This window comes from Grammomys surdaster, unplaced genomic scaffold (genome assembly GCF_004785775.1).
Source record: "Grammomys surdaster isolate TR1022 unplaced genomic scaffold, NIH_TR_1.0 126048, whole genome shotgun sequence".
Classification (NCBI taxonomy): domain Eukaryota; kingdom Metazoa; phylum Chordata; class Mammalia; order Rodentia; family Muridae; genus Grammomys; species Grammomys surdaster.
Genome location: NW_021620860.1, coordinates 1,610,263 through 1,632,603, shown reverse-complemented (window position 1 = coordinate 1,632,603; position 22,341 = coordinate 1,610,263). Strand labels below are relative to the sequence as shown.

Below are 22,341 nucleotides of genomic sequence, written 5' to 3'. Positions count from 1 at the left end.
TATATATATATATATATATATATAAAAAAATCTAAGTTTCCTGAATAAATAAATTTAAAAGAAAAAACAGAAAAAGTCACACTTACCAACACTTGGAGTCGAGGACAGTGTATTGAAAGTTGGATTAATGTGCTATCTGTGATCTAAAACAACAAGTAAATTTGCTGTAAGCAAAATTATATGAATTTATATGTAATTCATGAATTAATACTCAATGCAACTCTACAGGTTCAGGTATTATTAAATAACAGGCCCTTAGGGTTTCAGTCCCACATCCTACATGAGTCAGTAAAAAAATACTGTTCAAAATCTATCCTTCCTTCTTCCCTCCCTCCCTCCCTCCCTCCCTCCCTCCCTCCCTCCCTCCCTCCCTTCCTTCTTTCTTTCTCAAACTTTCCTCATCCCTAGAGACACGGTTTCTCTGTGTAGTTCTGGCTGTCCAGGAGCTCACTCTGTAGACCAGGCTGGCACAGAGATCCACCTGCCTTTGTCTCCCTAGTGCTTGGATTAAAAGTGTGTGCCACCACTGTCTGGCTCAAACACAGTTTTCAAACTCAGAGATCAGGTGCTTCCAGAGCACCAGTGCTGGCTCGCTGGTTAAGAGCACTGGCTGCTTTTCCAGAGGACCTGGGTTCAATTCCCAGCATCCATATGGTGGCTCACAACTGTCTGTAGCTCCAGTTCCAGGGGGGCCTTTTCATCTTGCTTTTGAAAAAAAGATTTGCCTAAATTGCCAGTGTGTCTTTTCAAACCCCTATCCAACCTTTATTTCTACGACACCTGGCTTGAGAGGATCTGAAATATGATGAGCACAGAGACCTCTGATGCAGAGGGACCAACTCTGAAGAAGACACAGCACTTAGTATGCACAGAGACCTCTGATGCAGAGGGACCAACTCTAAAGAAGACACAGCACTCAGTATGCTCAAGAGGCTCTGATGCAGAGGGACCAACTCTGAAGAAGACACAGCACTTAGTATGCTCAAGAGGTGAATGGACGAGAGATATTAATTTAATAGTAAATGGCAGCTGTCACTTATCATCTGGACAACACCCACTCCCGCTGCGCCGGGAAGAAACCTCAGGACGTGGAAGATCAACTTACTGCTGGGTGCTCTGGTGTCCTGTGTAGGGAGAGGGCTGGGCATTCTGCAACACACATAGTATGTCTACTACAAACACTCTGAGAACAAATCACACTCTTACCTGCACACATTCTTCAAGGTCCATCTTTTCAAGTTCATGGCAATTCTACAAAGTATAATGTCATATAATTCAGTATAAACTTCTAAGACACTGGTAAATCATAAAAGCCAAAATGCCCCGAGACTGTATTAAACACAGCGATCAAAGCATGGTGGTGCTGTTGCTGTCAGCCCAGTACTGCTCTTTCATATCCTCTGTTTTTTGGAATAGTCCTGCTCTGTGGCCCAGGCTGTCCTCCAACCCAAGATCCCACTGCCTCAGCTTCCCAAGGGCTGAGACTGATTATAAACACACACCATCATCCCTGCGTTGGTTGTACATATAAAAAGGCTTTGATCACAGTAAAACTTCTCAATTAGTTCATACTTAAACACTGAACATTTTATAATTCCAAAGGCGTAATTTTGCTAAAAATTAATACTATGGTAACAAGATCTTTTAACTAAAAAGTAGTTCAATAAAAATTATTTTGTGCCGGGCGGTGGTGGCGCACGCCTTTAATCCCAGCACTTGGGAGGCAGAGGCAGGCAGATTTCTGAGTTCGAGGCCAGCCTGGTTTACCGAGTTCCAGGACAGCCAGGGTTACACAGAGAAACCCTGTCTCAAAAAACAAAAAAAACAAACAAAAAAAATTATTTTGTTTGGAACAGAGAAGTTCGACTTGCTTTTTGAGCTAGACATGCTGGCATTCACCTCACCAGTACTTTATAGATCAGTCTGAAAGCAAATTATATTCCCCTTATTATTCAATACCAACCAAAGTCAACATAATTTAAAATGTTATTACTGAGCAAGGCTGATCTGAGTTTGAGGCCAGCCTGGTCTACAGAGGGAGTTCCAGGACAGGCTGGGCTACACAGAGAATTGAAATAAGAAAAAGGCAAGGAAGCAGGGCAGTGCTGTTACTCTACAGTGATTACACAAACCACAGAGAGCATTAAAATCCCTTGGAAGAGACTCAGGGTTGGACATTACTAACCAGGCCTGCATCTCCTTCAACAGTGCTCTTACTCAATCACATACCAAACAACAGAGTTTTACAAAGTACCAGGAAACCCCTGTTTCATGTCATTCACCGTTTTCATGGAACTGGAGAATCAAGTCTCAACAAAGAGTGCCATGATCTCTGATAAACGTCTGCACTTCCCAAGTCCTATAGCCCCGGGCAGACAAAAATAAAACCCACTGTGAAACCAACTTCAGAACCTTGGGAAACTCTTACCCTGGCCAGGGTAGTGAAGCCCACATCTGTTAACTGGGAACATCTGGCCACTTCTAATATTCTGTTAAAAGAACAAAGTGAAAAAGAAAGTTAGGCTCCTGGTTCCTGAAACCCATTTTATTAGAACAGCAGTAATTTGAGAAAGCAATCTTTATTCTCTGACTGCTCATAATACAGAATGACATCAGTGACTACGCAAGTCTGTGCACGAGAGCAGTATTAATGATTACAAAGTCTGTGCACAATCTCGTTGTTTTCACATAGCTATCCAACGGTCCTGTCAACACCACACTCCAGGGTGATGCAATCAAAGAATACAGAGGAACAGAACTGAAGCTGGTAGTTAATGCCAAATTGCATTAATAGCCTTCTTGATGGCATATTGCTTACCCCCAGAGGGCAGCCTGCTCCTAGAAAACAAAGGAAATGGAAATAAATACTCTGTTTCAGTTCATCTGTTGCTGAAGTAACTATTTTCTGTCTTTCATGTAGGTCTCAGAAGATTTTAATTGCCTTAAAAATGTAAGTGAACTGCTGCCAGTCCAGGTCTGTCTCAGTCTATACAGTCCAGGTCTGTCCCAGTCTAAACCCTGCGCTGGAGGCTCCTGTCTCCTCCCACAGGCTCCTGGGTGTGCTAACACTGACTTCATACCACTCATAGGACTGGGAGATCAAAAGTTGCCACTTCTGTGTCAAGCCTGGTAATGGCTGTGCTATATGATGGCACCAAACACTGTTTCCTTAAGAACCCTTACAACCAAAGTGAAAAAGTGAAGCCAAAACACAGTAATTCACCCTCAAAAATCAGAAATTAGTGTTGTAGGGAGAACAGGGTCTGACAAGAGAGCCTGTGGCTGTCACAGCTGAGCCTGGACATTCTCACAATATAAGGAGCACATGGGAAGTAGGGAAGGCTACCATGAACTACCTCCCTGAGGACCAGCTTTACTCTAGACTGAAGGTGATGTCACCTCATAAGGAACCTCCACATTTTCAGCCACTGTGGTTGGCCCATCACTGGGAGAGCATGGAAACGTCTGTTGTTCTGTGATTGTTAGTTAACCATACTGTAAGAAGTCCCAGAATGCCTGTCTCAGCATCCTGCTCACGCACTTAATGTCTATGGGAAGCAGGTCACCTCACCGACCGCCCCCCCGCCCCTTCTCTTCTATGATACAAAGACAGTGCTTTACATTAGAGTTCAGTATTTGTAAGCCCTTAACTATAATACTAACTATCTTTGTGAGTCACATGGGGATCACATACACACCACAAAACAATGTTATGCATGTTTTTTTCTGGAATATGGTTTGATGCTATGGGCATCCTAACAGAAAATCTACAAAAACATCTAGACGAAAGCTACAGAGTGACAAAGTTGTTGTAAAATATAACCCTGGCTGGTCATGGCAGAATGTGCTTTTAATCCTAGCACGTGGGAAACAGAGGCAGGTCAATCTCTGAGTTCAAAGCCAGCCTGGTTTACATAATGAGTTCCAGGACAGCCTACATAATAGATACCCTGCCACAACATGAATGAATGGATGACAGTAAACACAAGGACTTCTGCAGAAAAAAACAAAAAACAAAATTTCTACATATTACAAAGACATAAATGGCCTCAGGATGGGCTTTAAGATGTGGAGAAAAGAACTTTAAGAAGTATTTTTTCCTACTCTGACCAGTAAGATCCCTTGTTGACTCGGGTCATTTACATGTCACCACAGGACAAAGCCAGTAGGACAACAGCTACAAGGGTAATGACACTGCAGTCTGCTTAAAGGTTCAAAATGCCAAGGGGAAAACGGCCCACAGCGGCAGCTTCTCTCCCCTTGATGTGTTTTGAGCTAAATAAACAAGGTTTACCTAAGCCGAGGGCAGTTCTGACCTAGAGCGTTCAGGATGGCATCTGTGATATTGGAGCACCCAGAGGCACAGAGGGACTGCAACTTATGACATCCTCTGCATATGGTGATGAGACCTTCATCTGTGATTTGCTAAAACACAAAAGTGAGAAGAATCAATATGCATTATTTACAGGGAAAAAAAATCAAACACTTGCAGGAGGCAGCATGTCCACTGGGCACCCAAGCCTAGAGGCTGGCTTATATGGCTGTGCTCACTCTGTGTGAGCTCTTCACCTAAGGATGCCGGGGAGGGACAGCATGGGCACATCATGGTGAGGACCCACAAAAGCTTAAAACCTAGAAAACAAGTAAGAACCAGTCTTCTTGTTTTGCTTTGTTTGTTTTTGAGATAAGATTTCTCTGTGTAGTCCTGGCTGTCCTGGAACTCAGAGAGCCTCTCCTCCTGAGTGCTGTGATTAATGGTGTGTGCCATTGTGCCCAGCTAGGACAGCAGTCTTTTAATAGTATAAACATATTTACCAGTATAGCAGAAACATTAATACAAAAATAAACTGTGGGTGGCTACAATCTCACCACAGCATGTATTTGTATTTTTAGAATATCATAACTTATGTAACTAAATAGATGTGCTTAATTCAGATAAATTAGCATTTTAAATAATTTTGAATTGAAATAACATTTTGAAACTTCAAAACTGTTACAATTAAGTAAAATGTCACAAAAGAGTGTATGGGCATACACCAATAATCCAAACACTGGACAGACCAGTGCAGGAGGATCTTTAAGTTCCAGGCCACCCTAGACTACATAATCAGACCACGTTGCAGGAAAAAAAAAAAAAAAAAAAAAAAGGAAGGACATGTAACATCTGTGTGGATCTGTGTGGGGCTCTCTGTGAACTCTACTTCAGGATCATTAAGCCCATTTTGTCTTTGAAACAGGGCTTCACTATGGGACCTAGTGGGTCTAGAACTTCTTACATAACACAGGCCGGCCTTCAGCTATGATCTTTTTGTCCTCATCTGCTCAGGGCTGGGTTTTGGCCCCAGGATTATAGGTGTGTGTCACTATGCCTGTAAGTCACTGTCTGTGAGGGAACTTTTGTAATAATGTTACGGAGGAATTACTAACATGGAAGCATCATGGGGAGGGACACTTACTAAGCAAGTTTGTAAGTTCAATGTCACCAGCTCAGGGCAGTGTGCACCTATGTACTTGAGAGCTTCATCTTCCAGCTGCAGAGATTAAAAACAATCGTTTTCTGACACATTCATTAACACATTCATTAATACATAGCTAACCACGTTGCAAAGGAAAAAACTATCATGCCTTATTCCTAGCAGTGGTAACCAGGATTTTCTAGAAGTCAGTTTTGCCATACCAAATTCTTATTAATATCAAGTCTAGAAAAAGGTTGAGGGTAGGATGTAAGAGGGTCTAACTATGTTGTCCTGGTTATCCTGGACCCCCTCTGCAGACCAGTCTGGCTTTCTGCTGGGATTACAGTCTGGATATGGATTTTATTTCTAGCATATTAAATAGTTATGATACACTGTATTAAGACTATAGGCAAAGGAATTTTCATCGTCCTACAACCTACATGAGGAGTCTGTTTTCCTATTTAACAAGCTTTTGGGAGGAGAAGCTGAGAACAGAATCCCGGTGTTTATTTGCTCTTGAGGATCAGGGGGAGCTCACAGCGCTGGGAGAGATCAGGGTGCATTGTAATCAATATTTTTCAGGATTCCACAAACCAGAAGCTCAAGCTGTTGTTTTAAGGCAATAATACATCCAAAGTTCTGTTTGAACAAAGGAATCTTCCCAGCATGGCAACAGCCGGGCGGTTTCAGTGGAGTCCAGGGCTTTAGCAGCAGTCACGACTAACTCCATCTGCTTTGTGTTTTTCTTTTTTGGTTTTTCGAGACAGGGTTACTCTGTGTAGCCCTGGCTGTCCTGGAACTCACTCTGTAGACCAGGCTGGCCTTGAACTCAGAAATCCGCCTGCCTCTGTCTCCCAAGTGAGTGAGTGTTTCTTTTAATGTTATCTCACAGGTTTTTTTTTTTAACCAGAGAAATTGAATTTTATTTTTATTGTTATTTTTTTTTCCTTGAGACAGAGCCTTATGATGTAGCCTAGGGCTGCCTTTGAACTTACAGGGATCCTCCTGTCTCAGCCTCCCAAATGCTAGGCTTACAGGGATGTACTATCATGCCCGAGTTTGTGAATTTCTTAATGAAAAGAAGTGCAATTTATAGTTGTGAGATATAGTATGAGGTAAAGTGAACCCTTAAAATATACTTGCCATATATTGTATACTTGGCAGATCTATGAACAATTCCTGCTGGTTATACCAGGGTAAACACCAAGACTGCCCTTTTTGCCTATTCAGCTCAAAGTAAGAGGGAATAAAGAAATTTTTAGTACAAGAGTGTCTCTCCATTTGCCCCTCCCCCCATTTATGCTTTGGTCATATATTAATTCTCCTCAATTCTAAGAAAAATGTCCTGACTTTTGGAAGTGTGTCTTCATGGTTAGCAGCATCTCTAACTCCCACCTTCCTCAGGATGGACATGTTGGGAAAATCTACAAAGAGCTACCGGTTCCTCTGACTTTCACAAGCACTACGCGGAGCATTACCTGAGTGCAGCCTTTTAAGAATAAGGCCTTGAGACTCCCACAGCCTCTCACTAGTGCTTGAATGCCATCCTTGGTTACTTGGTCACACCAGGAAATGTTCAACTGCTCCAACAGTGGACAGCCCTCACTTAGGATAAAACACAAGGAGACAAGCATGTCACTCCCTCCAATCCCAAAGCTGCCACAGCCTCATCTTCACAGAGGTCACATAGGACTGCATCACTGGGCAGGGTATTTTAAACCCACTTTACACAACAAGCACAAAGTACATATTGTTTTCCAGATACGGACAGGAAGTGGAAATTAAATGACTAGTTTAAACTAGCCTAGACTAACCAACAGTAGTTCAGATTCAAGGTCAGATTTCCTGTCAAGAATTTAACTAGTATCACAGTTCTATCACACTTGCAAACAGAACAGACTGTGTTCAGCCTCTGCATAATACCCTACAATAATCTACCTTTGATTTTTTCTGCTCTGGTCAGTTAGTCCTGCCTGGAATACCCTGTAACACTGCCTGAGCAGTCTCAAGTGCCCTGCTTAGAGAAAATCTACAAAGTCTAGATCCAGGTTTAAGGTCATCTTCAACATAAATAATCTGACTTCAGCCAAGTCACTTAAGCGTGTCTGAACTTCTCAGTCTAAGATCAGCCATGTTCATCTCAGGCTCACTTCTATACCAACTGGTGCAGTGATACATGTATGCTTCTTTACCTGGGGCCCCTGTGAAACTTGCAGGCACATCTTAGGTCATATTTCATGGCTGATTCAGACATTTACATTTTTTAAAATCTGTAAATGCTTGTCCTATCCACTGCATAAGCCTTCAGTAAATGAGATCAATTGTGTGAAAATATCTTATAAATGTGAAGTGTCATCGAACTGATGGCCTTACATGGCAAGCAGTTTCAGATATACAGATACATTGTGTACTCATGAGGAAGTTCCAAAGGGACCCATGTTTTACATCATTTATACTAATTCTTTTTTTAAAAATATTTATTTATTTATGTGATATATATGAGTAGTACACTGTAGCTGTCTTCAGATACACCAGAAGAGAGCATCAGATCCCATTACAGATGATTGTGAGTCACCATGTGGGTGCTGGGAATTGAACTCAGGACCTCTGGAAGAGAAGTTGGAGCTCTTAACTGCTGAGTCATCTCTCTAGCACCCTATACTAATTCTTTCTCTCTTTTTCTGACAAAGGGTCTTGATAAGTAGCCTTGGCTGGCTTAATACCACAGGTATAAAGCAGCATAATATAAAAAAAAAAAAGAGCTTAGTTTTTAATGTGTATAAGCAGAACTAATACTCAGAGGTCTAATTATTTAAGAAAGTCGAGTTAAAAAGTAGATTTCTGGACTGGAGAGACCGCTCAGAGGTTAAGTGCAGTGTCTGACTTTCCAGAGGTTCTATGTTCAATTCCCAGCAACCACAAGGTGGCTCACAACCACCTATAAAGAGACTTGATGCCCTCTTCTGGCCTTCAGGCAGAATGCTGTATACATAATAAATAAATCTTTAAAAAAAAAAAAAAAAGTAGATTTCCAAAGGGAATGAGTATTTTTTATTTGGGAATTGAAGGCAGGTGTTTCAGAAGTTTAAGGGCAGCCTGGAATGAACGTGTGTGTGTGTGTATGTGTGTATTTTACGTCAGGCCTGATAATCAGTACTCTGTAATCCCAGCTACTTGAGAGGCTGAGGCAGGAGGAACATAATTCAAAGCCTTCCTGGTCTATAAGTCAGCTGGTGTACACAGTGACACTACTAAAAATTAAAGGCGAAACAAAAAGCCCAGACGTCTGGAGGAAGAGGCAGGTGTATCTCTGAGTTCAAGGCCATCTTGGTCTGCAGAGCAAGTTCAGAGATACACTGTGAGACCTCATCTTAAAAGAAACGAACAGAAATCACAACAAAAATAAGAATGAGAAAGGGGAGGAGAGAGGAGGCTGGGTGCTGAGCTCAGTGACGGCATGAATGGCACGCGCACAGCCCAAGGTTCAAAATGAAGGAAAGAATAAATCTTCCAAGCACTTCTGGACTCAGTCCAGGCTGGCCTTAACTAACGATCCTCCTGCCCTAGCTTTCCACGTGCTGGGATTACTCTAGCTTTAACGTACTCAGCACATGGAGACTGAGCACTTACTGCCGTGTGAGTCTAAAGCACAGTACTACAGGCGGCTTTACAGTGCTTTATGTATGACAGGCTGAAGCCCACAAAGGCCTTCACGTCAGGCTGACAGTGTCTCATGTCATCTAGTAACAATGCTGCAAGGTTTCAAGGAAAAGCTCTTAGGGGCTGTGTTTGGACGAAGCTGTCAGACAAGAACCTGGCTCCAGACTCCATTTTAACCACTAAGCTGTAAATACACATGCCATCTCCTTTTTTAAAAAGCAGTTCTTTATGAACATCTATCTTCTCATTAGCTGACAACCCATACTGCTCTGTGCAAAAGTCTAAGTTATGTCTGGATGCTTCCCAGTAAAGTAGTCTGTTATTTTAATGTGAGCACGGGCAAGAAACGGTCCCCCGGGATTATAGGACACACCTGTGAAGCACCGCTGCCTTCAATTCCAGCTGTGTTATCAGCTATTTTTTTTTTTTTTACAAATATGTAGTAATAGGCATATTAAAAGAAATTTACCTCAGAGCTTTGAGAGACATGTTTGTTATTGATGTACAGGAAGCCAAGTCGAGGTGCCTGAGTTTGGAGCAGAACTTGCTAAGGCTAGTGCAGGTACTGCAGAGGAGGGGGAGGGAGAGAATGCACATTTAAAATAAGAACGTATCTGGTTAGAACTGGATCAATTGTTTACATCTTTGTTTCCTTTTGTGTTTGGAGACTGGGTCTCTCTGTGTAGCCCTGGCTAACCGGAACTCAGAGATTCACCCGCCTCTGCCTCCTGAGTGCTGGGATTAAAGGTGTGAGCCCCCAGTGCATGATAAGCTTGCATCTTCTAGCAGCCAGAATTCTCTCAGCCCTCTAGTTGGTTCAACACACTCTGGCCTCAGCACAAGTTTCTTTGTAGTTTTATTAGCCTTTTGGTGAAAACAGAACAGGCTTATTTTGTCCACTGCAGCTGCTCTCTCCTGATAGAACGCTGCTCTCCACGGGCGCACGTCCTTGTCCTGATGCCATGTCACTTCATGTGGCTGGAGCTTGCTACATTTCTTGTGGAAAGTCATGTGGGTTTTAGGAAATCTCACCATGTCTGCAGCTTCACTGTCAGTACAGAAAGAAAGAGCATGGGCCAGAAATGGAAACAGGCTGGCCTTAAACTAACGTAATCCTCCTGTCTCAGCCCCAAGTGCTAGCACTACCGGCATTCAGCACGAGGAGCTCCTCAGAGACAAAGTTCTCACTGCTCTCCCACAGTCCCTTTCTCCAGCTCCTCCTTTTCTGCCTCTGCTTGGCTGTTACTTGCTTGCTTTGTATTTTGAAGACAGTGACTCAAACTGGATACCCAGAGCTCCCGAGTCAGCCTCCCTTGCAGGGAGGTCCTGCCCAGCACCAGACTTCAGTGGGTTAGCTAACTTCTCTAAAGTTTTGTTTATTGCATTTCCATAATTTCTTTTTTTTTTTGGGCCGGGAGGTGGTGGCCAAAAAAAAAAAGTCAAAAAAATTTTTTTTTTCGAGACAGGGTTTCTCTGTGTATCCCTGGCTGTCCTGGAACTCACTCTGTAGACCAGGCTGGCCTCGAACTCAGAAATCCGCCTGCCTCTGCCTCCCAAGTGCTGGGATAAAAGGCGTGCGCCACCACTGCCCAGCAAATCTTTTTTTTTTTTAAAGTTAGATGGGCAATGGTCTACAGAGTGAGTTCTAGGTCAGCCATGGCTACACAGAGAAACCATTTCAAACAAAACAAAACAACTAATAGACAATCAAAGAAAATGAAAAAATGAAAAAAAGTCTGCTGAGACCTGGACGGACATTGTATGAACCATCTTTAATTTGGAGATGCCTGCCATCTTGCTATGTATATTCCAAATATGAGTCAAATAAATCGTCCTTATTTACTTAGTAAAGTTTAGTAGTTTTCAATGTAGAGATCTTGTATTTCCTTTATTACACTTACTTGTAAACTCTGGTTCCTTTTAAAGTTAAGAGAAATCTTCACACGTCTGTTTGGGAATGTGTCTGTGTGCAAGTAAAGGCCACAGGACCTTGGGTGCTGATCTTCAGGTGCCATTCACTAATCTTCAGACAAGATTTCTCACTGGTCCAGAGCTTACCTAGGAGGCTAGGCTGGCAGGCCACCGAGTCCCAGGATCTGTCCCTTATTCTACATGGCTGGGATTACAAGTGCATGCCACCATGCCTAGCTTTTTAACATGGGTCCTGGGATCTGAACTCCCGTGTCAGTACTGCACTGACTGAGCTAGCTCCAAGCTTGGCTTTTTTATTGCTTGAGACGGCAGAGCAGGGTTTCAAGCCCACTATGTAACCAAGGATGGTCTTGATTTCCTGATCTCCTGAGTGCCAAGAACAAAAGCATGCTTCACTGCACCTCCTGGTTTGAAACTTTGCTTAAATTTCACTTTTATACTGTGTTACTAATACATAGAAACAGAATTTCTTGAATGTTAATCCTCTATCCAGAGAAGCATTATTTTATGTATTTTTTTTATTTTTCTGAGACAGGGCCTCATTATATAGTCCTGGCTAACATGGAACTCACTATGTAGACAAGGCTAGCCTTTCTGAAAAGATTTGCCTGCCTCTGTCTCCTGAATATGAGAACTAAAGGTGCTGAAGATGGAATGAGAATGAGGAGGAGGAAGAGGAGGAGGAGGAGGGGACAAATGTGGTACAGCATGGAAGTCATGGGTCAACTCTGGGGAGCTCCTTTCTTCCTTCCACTGTGGCCTCCAGGACTGAACTCAGGTTGTCAGTCCTGTGCAGTAGGAGCCTGCTGAACCACCAGCCATCTCATTGACCTTAAAGCTTTAACCTTTTTTGTGAATACTAGCAGTGTTTTTGTGGTTTATGACTTATTTAATTTTGTAGTATGTATGTATGTGTGTGTGTATGTAGAGACAGGTTTCTCTGTGTAGCCCTGGCTGTCCTGGAACTAGCAAAGCTCACCTGCCTCTGCCTTCCAGTGCTGGGACAAAAGGCGTGCGCTACCACATCCTGCATGCTTACGATAGCATTTTACATAGGTGAGGCTGGTCTTGAACTCCTGATCCAATTTTCATCTTTGGCTCTCCAAGTGCTGGGATTGCAGGTGTGTGTGTGGGGTGGGGGGAAGGGGAGGGGTCTGGAGTAACTCTCGAGCCCTCTGCAGCAGCAGCAGCAGCACTCCTGCTGGCTGAGCCTCCTCCAGGACTAGCTTATGAATCTACATGAACAGGTCTGTAGGACTGTCCACCATAAATAAAGTTTTACTTCATTGTTTCTGTTTGATTATTTATTGTCTATGTGTCCGAAATGTATTACAAAAGAAAAGCCCTCAAACTTACAGACCAGCTAGACGCTGCAACACAATGTGGACCGCGTGTGCTGCGGCTCAGAGATAGACGGACAGACTTAATACATTCCAGGAGCTGGAGGATTCTACCTGCCACACCCCAGCTCCCAAAGAGGCACCAGTATTTTGCTCCTGACCTTAGAGGTAAAGAAGCCTTTCAATTAGGTAAAATGTTACAGCAGGGTGTGATGGCACACACACATCATACACAGCATTTGGGGTGGCTGAAGCACCTGAGTCAAGAGTTTCAGGCTAGCCTGGTCTACACAGCAGAAACACAACAGCACATCTTTCTTTTTTTTTTTTTCACAGTATCTAGGATTGAATTGAGAGCCTCATCTGTGCTAGGCCAGCATTCTAACATTGATTTGTATCTCCTGTGTCTCTAGATTTTTGTTTGTTTTATTTTTGATGACAAGGCATCACTGAATCACCCAAACTGACCTTGAACTCACTTAGCCTGAGCAAACCCTGATCGTCCTCCTGCCTCAGCCACCTGGGTGGGTCTGTTTGAGTTCCGTAGCCTTGTCAAACCTGGCACTTGCTTTGGAGCCCACTGTACCTTAATTCTCTGACCCTGAGCACTGCGTGTAGACTCTGGTCAGGAGGGATTATTTACAATGCATTAAAATGGGAAAATTCCCTAAAATCACTCAACTTAAAAGAGCCTCGAGGGGCTGGAGAGATGGCTCAGTGGTTAAGAGCACTAACTGCTCTTCCAGAGGTTCTGAGTTCAATTCCCAGCAACCACATGGTGGCTCACAACCATCTATAATGGAACCTGATACCCTCTTCTGGTGTGTCTGAGGACAACTACAGTGTACTACTCATACATAAAATAAATAATTCTTTAAAAAAAAAAAAGAAAAAGAAAGAAAGTTGAGTTCTTTGGGCTGGAGAGATGGCTCAGTGGTTAAGAGCACTGACTGTACTTCCAGAGGTCCTGAGTTCAAATCCCAGCAACCACATGGTGGCTCACAACCATCTGTAATGAGATCCGATGCCCTCTTCTGGTGTGTCTGAAGACAGCTACAGTGTATTCATATATAATAAATAAATAAATCTTAAAAAAAAAAAAGAGCCTCGAACTCTTCCTACCTCTTCCTCCTAAATGCTGGGATTAAAGGTGTGTACCACCATGCCTGGCTTGGTTTTATGATTTTATGTTTATTCTATTAAGAGAAAATGAAGATATGTGAGTCTCAGACTCATTCATACAACCTGGGTAATCACCAAAGCTCAAGCTGCTCTGAAACTCCAGGTAATGCCTCTGCCTCAGCCTCCCAAGTGCAGAGACTACAGGCATGAACCACCATGCCTGGTTAGCTTATTTCCATTCAGCTCAAAAAAGGAATTTTTGTCTTTAACTTATGAGTTACTTAAATGTATACTGCTTATTACTTTAATTTTTTGTTTTGTTTTGTTTTTTTGGTTTTGAGACAGGGTTTCTCTGTGTAGTCTTGGCCGTCCTGGAACTCACTCTGTAGACCAGACTAGCCTTGAACTCCGCCTGCCTCTGCCTCCCAAGTGCTGGGATTAAAGGCGTGCGCCACCATTGCCCGGCTTATTGCTTTAATTTTTAAATTCTTGGTATCTCCTCGTATTTTCCTCTGTTGAAGACCTCTAGTTTAGTTCTCTAGTTGTAAAAAGAGAACACCCAGTTAATTACTTTAATCTTAACTTATTAAGCTCGCCTAGTCTTCAGCCTATGGTCTATTCTAAGTGTCCAGAACACAGTGTGTTCTCTGCAATCACTGGGTAGAATGTTCTGCCTGGAGGGAGAGGGTCTTACTATGCTATCTGGCAGGGCTTAGATCTTCCTCTGCAGACCAGGCTGGATTCTAACACACAGCTCTGCCTGCTTCTGCCTCCGTTTGCTGAGATTAAAGGTATTCATTTACTTGTGTAGGACCTAAAGTGTGTTTCCCTTTTTTTGTATGTGTGTTCTCAGGGATTTACACATGCTGGATAGATACTCTAGCACCGAGCTGCATACCAAGCCCTCTTTCGGTTTTTAATAAAGCTCTATGCAGTCTAGCCTGGCCTTTACCTCCGGAACCTCGGGTCTCTATCTCCCAAAGTGCTGGGATTATAGCAGTCCTCTTTAAATAATTTCTACCTACTGACTGGATTCTACTTTTCCTGAGGGAGGGGAGTTATTTATTTACTTCTTCAGTAGGGACTCATCCTACCCAGCATTTTCCACCGAGTGTTCTGCCCATGGAAGCACGGCTTGCACGCTATGCTGACAGTTCACACGTGGGCTAGAGAGGACACTAGAGAGTTCTGGCTGTTCTCAAATATCTTTTTGTGTGCTTTTCTGTAAGCCTAAGCTCCATCAAGTGGGAACACATGGCTACCTTGTGTTTATTCTGACCTCTGCTGCCCGTGAACATGGTCTCTGGCCAACATAGGATATGTGAGGTTTCTTTTCATAGATTTATTTATTTTTATTTTACGTGTATGCTTGACTGTGTGTGCAGTGTGTACATGCCTAGTTGTCCAGAGGCCAGAAGAAGGCGCCACATCTTCTGGAGCTGGAATTACTTAAGTGTGTGAGCTGCAAGTGAGGTAAACTGAGTCTGAGTCCTCTGTAAGAGCAGCAAGGCTCTTAAGGCCTGAGCTCTCCAGCCCAGGGAAAATGTCTGAGTATGCCTCACTGCCTGTTACACCCTGAGTCTTAGTGACACACAGCTTCAAGCTAAAAGGGCCTTCACTTTCCTCATTTTCATTTTTATTGATCATGCTTCAAATCAAGTGAGCCTACCTCGGAAGCAACTCAAGCCTGTTGGTTTTTATACTCTACCTTGTTTAATAACTATTCAGAGCTTCTTATGGGAGTAGTGGGCCAGGATTCCTAGGTGAGAATTCCACTGATTTAGCCAGGTGGTGGTAGTGGCTACAGCAGCAGCTATACACACCTTTAATCCCAGCACTTGGTTGGATTTCTTGAGTTTGGGCCAGCCTGGTCTACAGTTTTGTCTACAAAGAGAGTTCCAGGACAGGCAGGGCTACACAGAGAAACCCTGTCTACAAATGAACAAAGATAAGAATTTCATAGACCTAGAGCTCGGGTTTTAGCTCAATGATAGAGAGAGCTTCCCTAAAATGCACAAGTTTTGGGTTTGATCCTCAGTATTACAAATAAAAAGGACTTGATCATTAAGATGTAAATCTAGTCTAAAATACACAGACTGGATGCCATGTCTAGGACTTTTTTTGTTCAAGTACTGACAAAATCAGAAGAGAAATCAGTAGGAGGAGTCAATGACCCGGATAAGAATGGCCACAAAGTCTTACAGCTGAAGTAGGGTGACAGACCCTTGCTGTTCAGAATATGATAAACACATCAGGCCATGGGTTCAGCCTCCAGCACAGAACAAAAAAAGTCAGTACAGAGAAATACTTTCTGCTTGCTATGGAACCAACACAGATTAGATTTAACCTTGGTCCATATATTTTATTTGCTTTCAGTTTCTAGGGACGGCTCTGAGACCTATTCATCCCTGGCCCCGGTTTGGTTTTATTTTGAGATGGAATCTCTTGTAGTTCAAGCTGCCCTAAAACTCACTGTGTAGCAGAGGCTGGTCTTGAACTCACCATTTACTGTCTTCTACCTCCCAAGTACCAAGCTCTGGGGTTATTGACACAAATAACTTCTGCCTATCGTTCTTTCGTTTTTTGAGAGAGTTTTATAGGCTGGCTTAAAATTGGAACTCCTCAGTCTACTTCTTATAGAAAAAGCAACAGTAAGGCTTCAGAGAAGAGAAATAAAACAAACATTTGTCCTGTGCTCGTCTCCTCGAGCAGTCAAATAGGCTCAAAGGCTCACCATTCTAGAACATTTTGAATGAGAACGCCATTAACAACCCTGGCTCCTGTCTGTCCACGCTTCTCCTCTGCCTTCCCTACATAGTATTTAAATGTGATTTGATTAAATTATCACCAATGGATAACCTGGGGCTGAAGACTTTTATGCCCATTTGTGTATCTCGTGTCTGAAATTCAAGGATGAAGGATTGTGCTAACTTTTTCTATGTTATGCGTGACAGGCAACAGTCATTTTCCGTGAATAGCACTAGCCAGTTACGTCTGTTTTACGGTTTTAATCATTTCATACAATTATCTGTCATGTGGCTTTGATTATTAGCCGTACAGCACATACATTAGCTATAGTTGAACTTTAAATATCACAGATGAATGAGTTCAAAGGCAGCCATCTATTCCACTTCTACCTAATGACTTTTCCCTTAAGGTTTTTCTTTTAGGACTAGGGATGTAGCACAAGGCCCCCCGGGCTCATCCCTTAGCATCATAAACCAGACAAAAAGAGTTATTCATAAAAACAAGGAACTTAATTCAACCTGTTCTTCTGAACTACAGTCAAGGGCAGACTATGGACTAATGACATCACCTCCCAAAGTCAATACTCACGCATCTGTCGTCTTTGTACATCCGTTGAGACTCAGTACTTCAATATTCCTACAGTTTTGTGCAAAGGTCCTTTATGGGGAAAAAAGTTAAAGGTTATAAATATGTTGGATAGAACATTAGATATAAAAAAAGCCTTAAATAATACTAGTTGTTGACACCTATGATGCCATAATATGTAAAATATGTAATTGGTTTGATCCCTAGTTCCCAGGATAGAGATTCTAAGATGTTCTAAGATTTCCTGAGGAATAGGTGTGAGCTTTGTTTGGGGTGGTGTCCTGGGAAGGTGGCAAGCCAACTCCACAAGGACAGGTGCTCCGGTCTTCAGACACTTCTCACCCCTGCCCTGTAGAGCACTTCCTCCAGCTACTTACTCATGGGCTTTAGTGAGCTGTTAATAGTACCCAAAGCTCTTTCCTGAATTACCGGACTCATGCTAGTAAATTAGAAAATTTGGGAGTCATGGTAAACCTGATTTTATGGGCCATCCAGACAAGTGCATAGCAACTGGGACTTGCAACTTGCATCTGAGCAGGGGCTGACGATGGGACTGCATCCTAGCCTGCAGGGTCTGTGCTGACTCTGGACAGCTGTGTTGCAGTGAACTGAAATAGCCAGCCCCTATCTGCAAAATCAGAGAACTAACTGTTGGGAGGAAGAAAAACAACTTTTGTATCTGTGTGTGAGGTGTGAATTCAACACAAAAGTGGCTGGTTGGTCTAAAGAGATTAACCCCACAGACTGTTCTTTTTGTTCACTTGTTATGGTTCTTTTGTTTTTGAGACCAGGTTTCTGTGTATCCCTGGCTGTCCTAGAACTAACTCTCTTTGTAGATCAAATTGGTCTTGCACTCAGAGACATCCTCCTGCCTCTGCCTTCCCAGTGACGGGAAGACCTGCAACACCACCCCTGGTTCCACAAACTGTAAATTTTTTCTTCTTTTACTGTTCTCACAAGGTTTCACAGTGTAGCCCCGGCTGACCTTGACTTGCAATCCCTCTGCCCTAGCCTCTCAGTTCCTGAGATTAAACATGGCATCAAAAGCAGAGAATGATTTTATCTTTGAATTAACCGAAGTCTATACTCTAAGTCCAGGTCCCCAGAGCGACTCTGGTGTAGAGCAGTCTGAAATCTCATCTCTGTCCTGTATCTGCTGTGCAGCCGAAGTCTGCTAGCGTCTCCCTCGTGGACACACCGACACGCACGGAGGGACTGTTAGGACATGCACCTGTACCCTCGCTCTCCGCTCCTACTAGAAATGGGTATAACCAATGCACATGTCTGCATTTTTAACAGCTTAAAAAAGAAAGAGCTACTCAATGTTTAGCCTTTTCTGTGAGTTGGTGCTGTTCTTTATTTCAATCTACAAGATTGAAAGCTATTTTTAAAATTTATTTATTTTATTTATTTATTTTTTTACCTTAATGCATTGTCTCCTACTCCGAGACACCCACGAAGACTTAACTTTCGTAAAAAGCCTCCACATCGTTTTGAGATATTTTCCACTACTCGGCCCTATGAAGAGACAGTTAAGCAAAAAGACAGCTTATGTTACTTCTTTTGACAAGAATACATCCTCATTTTAAAATAAAAAATTATAGTTCGAGGCTAGCCTGGTCTACAGAGTGAATTCCAGGACAGCCAGGGCTACACAGAGAAACACTATCTCAAAAAACCAAAAAAAAAAAAAAAAAAAAAAAAAAAAAAGAATTAAAAAAAAAATTATGCTGGGCCAGTGGTGGCGCACGCCTTTAATCCCAGCATTTGGGAGGCAGAGGCAGGCGGATTTCTGAGTTCAAGACTTTGAGGCTAGCCTGGTCTACAGAGTGGGTTCCAGGACAGCCCAGGCTATAAAGAGAAACCCTGTCTCAAAAACAAACAAACAAAAAAATTATAACCAGAGAAAAAGGCTTTTAAGTAAGAGCATTCTAAGAAAATCTCAACGTATTCTGAGAAGCCCATTTGCTTCTCACATGGCTGGTCAGCATTCTCTCTTTAACTTGAAGGGTGCCTGTGGCTCGCCTGGGTTAACCACAGCTGTGGAGGACATGACCGTCCACACTTACTCGTGTCCTTTCTAAGAACTCACTAGAGCACTCTGCACACGGCAGGAACCCGACGAGCGCTCGCCATGTGCGGACTGATCCTGTGGGTCTCGGTGTGTTAAGTACACACAGTCACGAGGTCAGACAAGTGCAGGGTACATGCAGCATGATGAGGGCTCAGACTGAATCTATGCCTATGGACCACATGTGGTGGCCACAACAGGGAGCCTGATTTTCTCAAACTGGAGCTACAGAGGTTTTAAGCTGCCACGTGGATGCTGGGAATCAAAACCAGGGTCCTCTAGGGAAGCAGCCAGTGCTCTTGCTGAGTCATTTCTTCAGCTTTATGTTTGTTGTTGGTTTTGAGATGTGTCTTCTGTACCCAAGGCTAGTATGATTACTACGTGTCTGAGGGTGAACTCCGTGTGGGGCATACATGTGTGCAGGTGCATAGAGAGGCCAGAGGCTGTCGGGATGCATGTCTTCTCTTTGTTTTGAAATAGGTCTTCTCTCTGAACAGAGCTTCCACTGTGGTAGACTGTCTAACTAGTAAGCTTCTAGGATGTATCTGCCTCCATCTCCCCTCCTTCGGTGCTGGAGTTACAGGAGTACCTCCATCCCTGACCTGTACATAGATGCTGAGATCTGAACTCAGGTCCTTATGCCTGTATGGCAAGGACTTTATCACGGAACCATCTCCCAACCCCTGACCTTGCATTCTTTCTGATCTTCTGGCCTTTATCTCCATGTGCTAGGGTCAGAGGTATGTTCATGCCTGGATGCTATTATACTTTTCTACTCAGAGGAAACTAACAGGCTATACTAAAAGATTAAATGAGAAAAAAGACCATACTATCCCAAACAAATTGTCTCTCAGTAAAAACAATTTAATACTTTTAATTATCTCTATTTTTGTTCCCCCAAGAATCAAAATACACACCCCCAACAATACCACCCCCAATAAGTTTAATCCTATTTACTATAAAATAAACAAATATAAAAACTACAAAACAAAACTTTTGTTCTCAGGACTAATGTTAAGAACTTAAGTGTTTTCAGGGAACTAATTCCACTTATTCTCAAAAACTGAAGAAAAAACTAGAGAGAGAGAAGCAGGCCAGTCAGGAGTGTGGCCTATCGAGGCCCTCGGTTTGAGTCCTAGCACCATCTTCCCAAACCTGAAGAAACACTTTGTTGTCTTGTTTTGTGTTGAGACAGGGTCTCACTATGTAGCCAGGCTGGTCTCCAGCTCACACTGGTTTGCCTGACTCTGCTGAGATTCAAGGCCTGTGCCACCACATCTAGCTAAGAAAATCCTCTTGGTAACACTGGAGGCTTCCATGAAGTTCAGCTGTACCAAAGCTGATAACTTTTTCAGTGGAAAAGATTTCTATGGCCAGGACTAATGCTATAACTCCTAATGAAACAAATGGGGCCACACCCCATGGAATTATACCTCAGTGTCCCTCCACACACCATGGAGTCATACCTCAATGTCCCTCTGGAAATCAAACAGGTCTATCCGTTGCCAGTTACTGCCATCCAGAGCTAGGACATTCCAGGCCTGTTTTGATAAAAAGAGAGAGAGCAAACAGGTGGAAATGAAAATAGAAACTGTAATATTTAAATTCACAATTCAACCAACAAATAACTGAGACCCATCAAAAGTGTCCTGAGTCTCCACAGTCTCTGACTGACTTGCATCAGGACAACGGAGAAGCTCTGGGGAGGCGGTGGTCGAAGTCCGCGGCAGGATCTTTCTCTAACTACTCACTCAGCTATGCTTCATAAACAATCAATATTCTGTCCAATTGACTCAGTGACAATTTTATTTTACTGTTTGTCTCACTGGGGATTAAATCAAGGGCCTCGTACCTGCTAGGCAGGCGCTGACCCACCAAGCTGCAGCCCTAGCTGTGTTCTAGGGAAGGTCTGACTGTGCTGGCCTCATCACCTCGAACGCCTCATTCTCCTGCTTCAGCCTCAACAGTCCTGGATGCCAGGCCCAGACCTTAGTGGTAATTGTAAACTACAAACTTAGAACTGTCATATATCTCTCCACACCCAGGACTGGGTGTGAGACCATGTCAGTAGAAGCTTGTTTGTTGTGTATCATCTGGCATTTTAAACCCTTTAAAAGCTTCCTCTAATTATGTGATAAAGTCATATATTGTTCAGAACAACATATGCTCTTCTGCACGTCTAGGGAGCCTGGGGTGTACTCAAATCCAAGATACTCAAGTATCAGAATTATAGGTATGAGCCATCATATCCAGTTCTAGAGTGTTCTTTATTACAACAAATTTAAAAAGCAATTTAACGGCTGGGCGGTGGTGGTGCATGCCTTTAATCCCAGCACTTGGGAGGCAGAGGCAGGTGGGTTTCTGAGTTTGAGGCCAGCCTGGTCTACAGAGTGAGTTCCAGGACAGCCAGGGCTACACAGAGAAACCCTGTCTCGAAAAACCAGAAAAAAAAAAAAAAACAAAACAATTTAACGAAGGGTGACCAGGAACTCTTAGAGACCCCTCAGCCTCTGCCTCCCAAATGATAGGATTAAGGGTTTGGGCCACTATTTCCCACTTTTCTTCAAGATTTCCAAAACCAAAGCCTGGATATTCCGAGAAACTTGAGGGTAACTGTCATATGATCGGCAAACACCGTATCAAGGTCTGAGGCAGGCAGTTACTTTACAACTGGGTATATTTTCACTGTGGATTCTCATGTGGTCAGTTACTTTTTTCTTTGTGGCTTCAGATTTTTCCAGTGTTATTTTTGTTTTGTTTTAAATAGTTAGCCATGGGAAGTTAACAAATAAAACTCTTAAAAAACACATGTTTAAGAGATTCTTGGGCTAAATATATCTCTGATTATGTGCTAGTCCTTGCCAGGTTCTTCACTGAGCAGGAAACATGCAGAACTTAAGCCTAAAATTAGGAATGACAGGTTCCTCCCTTAGAGTCTGCATTAAAAAACAAAATCCCCTCAGAGTCCTGGCAGTATGGCTCAGTGTCAGGCCTGGCCTACCTTATTATGCCAGGCACTAGACTCGATCCCACCATCACAAGAGCAAATGCCTCCTTCCCAGTAAAATCCACAAGTATCGGAACAGGCTACCAAGAGGCACTGACAATCAAGGTTTTATGAGGCTTGGCACAGATCTCTGCCTTCCTTAAGTGAAAACCACAATCAAAGATTACTGTGAACACCCTTGGATGGCGACTTTAGTTTATAAGGAGCCAGACAGGAAACTGTGCTCACTTGTAAGGACGCTTGCACGTAAAGACTGTACCGTCACTGGGATAAAAAGAGCATAGAGAAATCCCGACACTGCTTACTGCTTCCAATATGGTGGATATGCAAGTAAGTAGAGCTTTTAGCACAGAAGTTATTTTAAAATTACCAAAAAGGGGAAAACTCTACATTAAGGTTTTTGGAGTCTTGAGTACAGTG

At 43.0% G+C, this 22,341-nt stretch overlaps 1 protein-coding gene across 3 annotated transcripts in view; it reads right to left on the bottom strand.

Moving 5' to 3' along the window:
• The window catches only part of Fbxl20 (F-box and leucine rich repeat protein 20), a 67,658-nt gene that overhangs the window by 9,558 nt on the left and 35,759 nt on the right, over positions 1–22,341 (bottom strand). For 2 of the 3 annotated variants that reach the window (XM_028754993.1, XM_028754994.1), the window contains exons 4-13: positions 20,381–20,455; positions 18,267–18,361; positions 16,847–16,915; positions 9,586–9,681; positions 6,935–7,061; positions 5,457–5,531; positions 4,295–4,425; positions 2,429–2,489; positions 1,207–1,251; positions 87–143 (exon numbers count right to left, since the gene is read on the bottom strand). In XM_028754993.1, coding sequence (XP_028610826.1) covers positions 87–143; positions 1,207–1,251; positions 2,429–2,489; positions 4,295–4,425; positions 5,457–5,531; positions 6,935–7,061; positions 9,586–9,681; positions 16,847–16,915; positions 18,267–18,361; positions 20,381–20,455 — 831 coding nt within the window. The remainder of the gene's footprint in view (positions 1–86; positions 144–1,206; positions 1,252–2,428; positions 2,490–4,294; positions 4,426–5,456; positions 5,532–6,934; positions 7,062–9,585; positions 9,682–16,846; positions 16,916–18,266; positions 18,362–20,380; positions 20,456–22,341) is intronic. The other variant, XM_028754995.1, reaches the window with a different exon arrangement.